We start from the raw sequence: 2,563 nt of genomic DNA on the forward strand, positions 1-2,563 counted from the left end.
CCCCCATCCTCCCCAGAGGCAGAAAGAGCCTGACTTTCTGCCTTTTTTTCCCTCCTCCCCTCCCGCTGTGCAGGAGTACTGCTGGAGTGCGTGTGTGTGCGCGTGCGTGCGCGCGCGCGCGCGTGTGTGTGTGTGTGTGTGTGTGTGTGTGTGTGCTGAAGGTCAACAGACGATCATGCTAAGCTTGCTAACTGTTCCACCCTCTGACTGCTGCAGGGGCGTGTCTTAGAGAGAGGCTTTTATACCAGAACACAGCTGCTGTGACGAAACCGTGCAGAAGACACGTCACAGCGGAGAGCCGTTAACCAATATGCAAATTAGCCTGCAGTACCACTGCTCCACCCATAAGCGCAGCAAAAAGACGTTTTTAGACCAAATATTACAGATTTGAACAAATACACACAAAAACATCAAAATTAGCACAGAAACAGTACTACAWAACATTTTAGACACATTCTAGACAGTTTATCAGCTAAAAAAAGTTAATTTTGGGGTAAGTTACTCTTTAAATACAAATTATTCTGCTTCACTTGATAATCATCAACACTTTTAAACAAGTGGAAGTTATATTGTAGTTTCAAGTCAAAATGTACACAACATTTTATTTGTTTTTGCAGGTGCCTCTGAGACATGTGACTTTGACCCACTAAATCCTACAGTGCCTAGTTTTGTTTTGATCACAGAAGAGCCATGTAAGCCCCTTGATCCAGAGAAAGAACACAAAAAGGATTGTCTTTGTCAAACTGAAGCTAAAGTCTGGTCAGATAAACATAACATTTATTATAAGACAAATCCTGATATGAAGCCATCACCCACTGACATTTCAACAAATGTATCTCAAGGTCTTGTGCCAAAATATGAGCAACAAATGCTTGGAATTTTTACAGGAAAAAAGGAGAAAATTACCCAAGTTCACAGTCCACCCAAAAAGGAAAYGAAGATTTCTAAACAGAACACCAAAGAAGAGAGCTACTCCAAACATCCCACAGATATGAGCAACAAAAATGAAGCAGAGCCAACTCAGATGACAAAGCAGGACAAATCAGAAGATCAACCAACGCATTGTTCAAGTAGAACATCTCACCTGAAAAAAAGTTCAGAGGATAAACAGGGTTTTATTTTAAGAACTGGAGAAAAAGAAAAACATGATCCAACCAAACAAATAAGAGAATCCTTTGATTACACTCAAACTAGCTCCTCTACCGCCCCACAGACTGATTACAACAGGTTAACAAATGTATCTAAAGATAACAGAACATACAGAGCTAACCTTGTCCTCATCCACGAGGAGACAGATGATCTGGTAGTAGATTTAGGAACAGGATTACAGATTACTGAACCACAGGAGAGCAAAATCTCTCCTAAACCTAATATTGCACTTAACGCTCAAAAACAGGAATGGCATATTCAAGCTTCTCCTCTCACACAGCCCAGGTCTGCACCTGAAGAGAAGAGTTTCAGTAAGATTGATGAGCTAAGACAATTTTGGGAGAAGGAAAATACAGAGCCAAAAGTAATCTCTACAAGAACGAAGACGACCTCGAGCAAATCAGTGTCACATTACAGTAAAGATTTCCTTGAGTCTGAAACTGAGTCAAAAGAAAAGACCTTAAGTCATAAAACATTTCAACCTCCAAAAACAGATAAGGATAAAGAAGCCCAGAGGAGTCCATCTAAGACCTATCACCCTAAGGTCCTGCCTCTGGAATCTTCCAGTGCTAAAAGATCTGGATTGGATGGGTCTCCCTTTAAAACCTTTCCAATAGATATTGATCCTAAAACTAAAGAAGAACAAGAGGAGCCGATAGATTCAAGACAAAAGAAGAGTCCCTCACATGTGTCAAAACAAACAATTCAAACAGACAAAGAGCCTGATGATGATGATGCTACCTCTCCTCCTCCTCTGTCTTTATTTTTAGTAGACAAAGGAACATGTTTTGAACATGAAGATATGCAGAAAAGTACAAACAACTCAACTACACAACAATCAGAACAAGCATCAGAGAACATGGTTGAAACAAATACGTTACTAGCAAGAGCTTTTATCCCCACGGACCTTCAGTACTACCTCGGTCCAGAGGAGAAGGCTCACAGTCCTCATTTTCACCAAAACAGAGCTGCAGACCGTGAGGCTGCAGACAGACAAGAAGATCAGAGAGAGCTTCAGAAAAACCCAAGGTGTCATCCGACTGAGAGGAAATCTCAAATTTTGGACAACGAATTTGGAAACTCAAGCCCTGGAACAACAACTGGYATGCAGCCTCTGTCTCCAGAAAATTCAGGCAGTGAGCTTTGAATCTTTAAATATACTGACTCAGAATCAGACATGTTCATTATCAAATTATAACAAGTTACAGCTTTAACAATACTGTTTTTGAATTTTCATGTTTTTACAGTTTGCTAAACTAACCCATTGTAACTTTTCTTTTGTCTTGAATTTTTTACAGTCATGGTAATAAGAAAATAGACCTCCTTATCAGGGTTTAACATATTGAGACATAATGAACAACATCTCCTGGTAATTGTTCTTTTTTAACCTGAACAACAACACATGGCATCACAC

The 2,563-nt window shown here is 40.0% G+C and overlaps 1 protein-coding gene across 4 annotated transcripts in view; it reads left to right on the plus strand.

Moving 5' to 3' along the window:
• Nucleotides 1-2,563, plus strand: part of sytl2a (synaptotagmin-like 2a) — a 48,600-nt gene that overhangs the window by 32,895 nt on the left and 13,142 nt on the right. For 2 of the 4 annotated variants that reach the window (XM_014020349.1, XM_014020347.1), the window contains exon 8: nucleotides 618-2,285. The exons of the other annotated variants lie outside the window; for them this stretch is intronic. In XM_014020349.1, coding sequence (XP_013875803.1) covers nucleotides 618-2,285 — 1,668 coding nt within the window. The remainder of the gene's footprint in view (nucleotides 1-617; nucleotides 2,286-2,563) is intronic. 4 annotated transcript variants of the gene reach the window in all.

This window comes from Austrofundulus limnaeus, unplaced genomic scaffold, assembly GCF_001266775.1.
Source record: "Austrofundulus limnaeus strain Quisiro unplaced genomic scaffold, Austrofundulus_limnaeus-1.0 Scaffold249, whole genome shotgun sequence".
NCBI classification, from domain to species: Eukaryota; Metazoa; Chordata; class Actinopteri; order Cyprinodontiformes; family Rivulidae; genus Austrofundulus; species Austrofundulus limnaeus.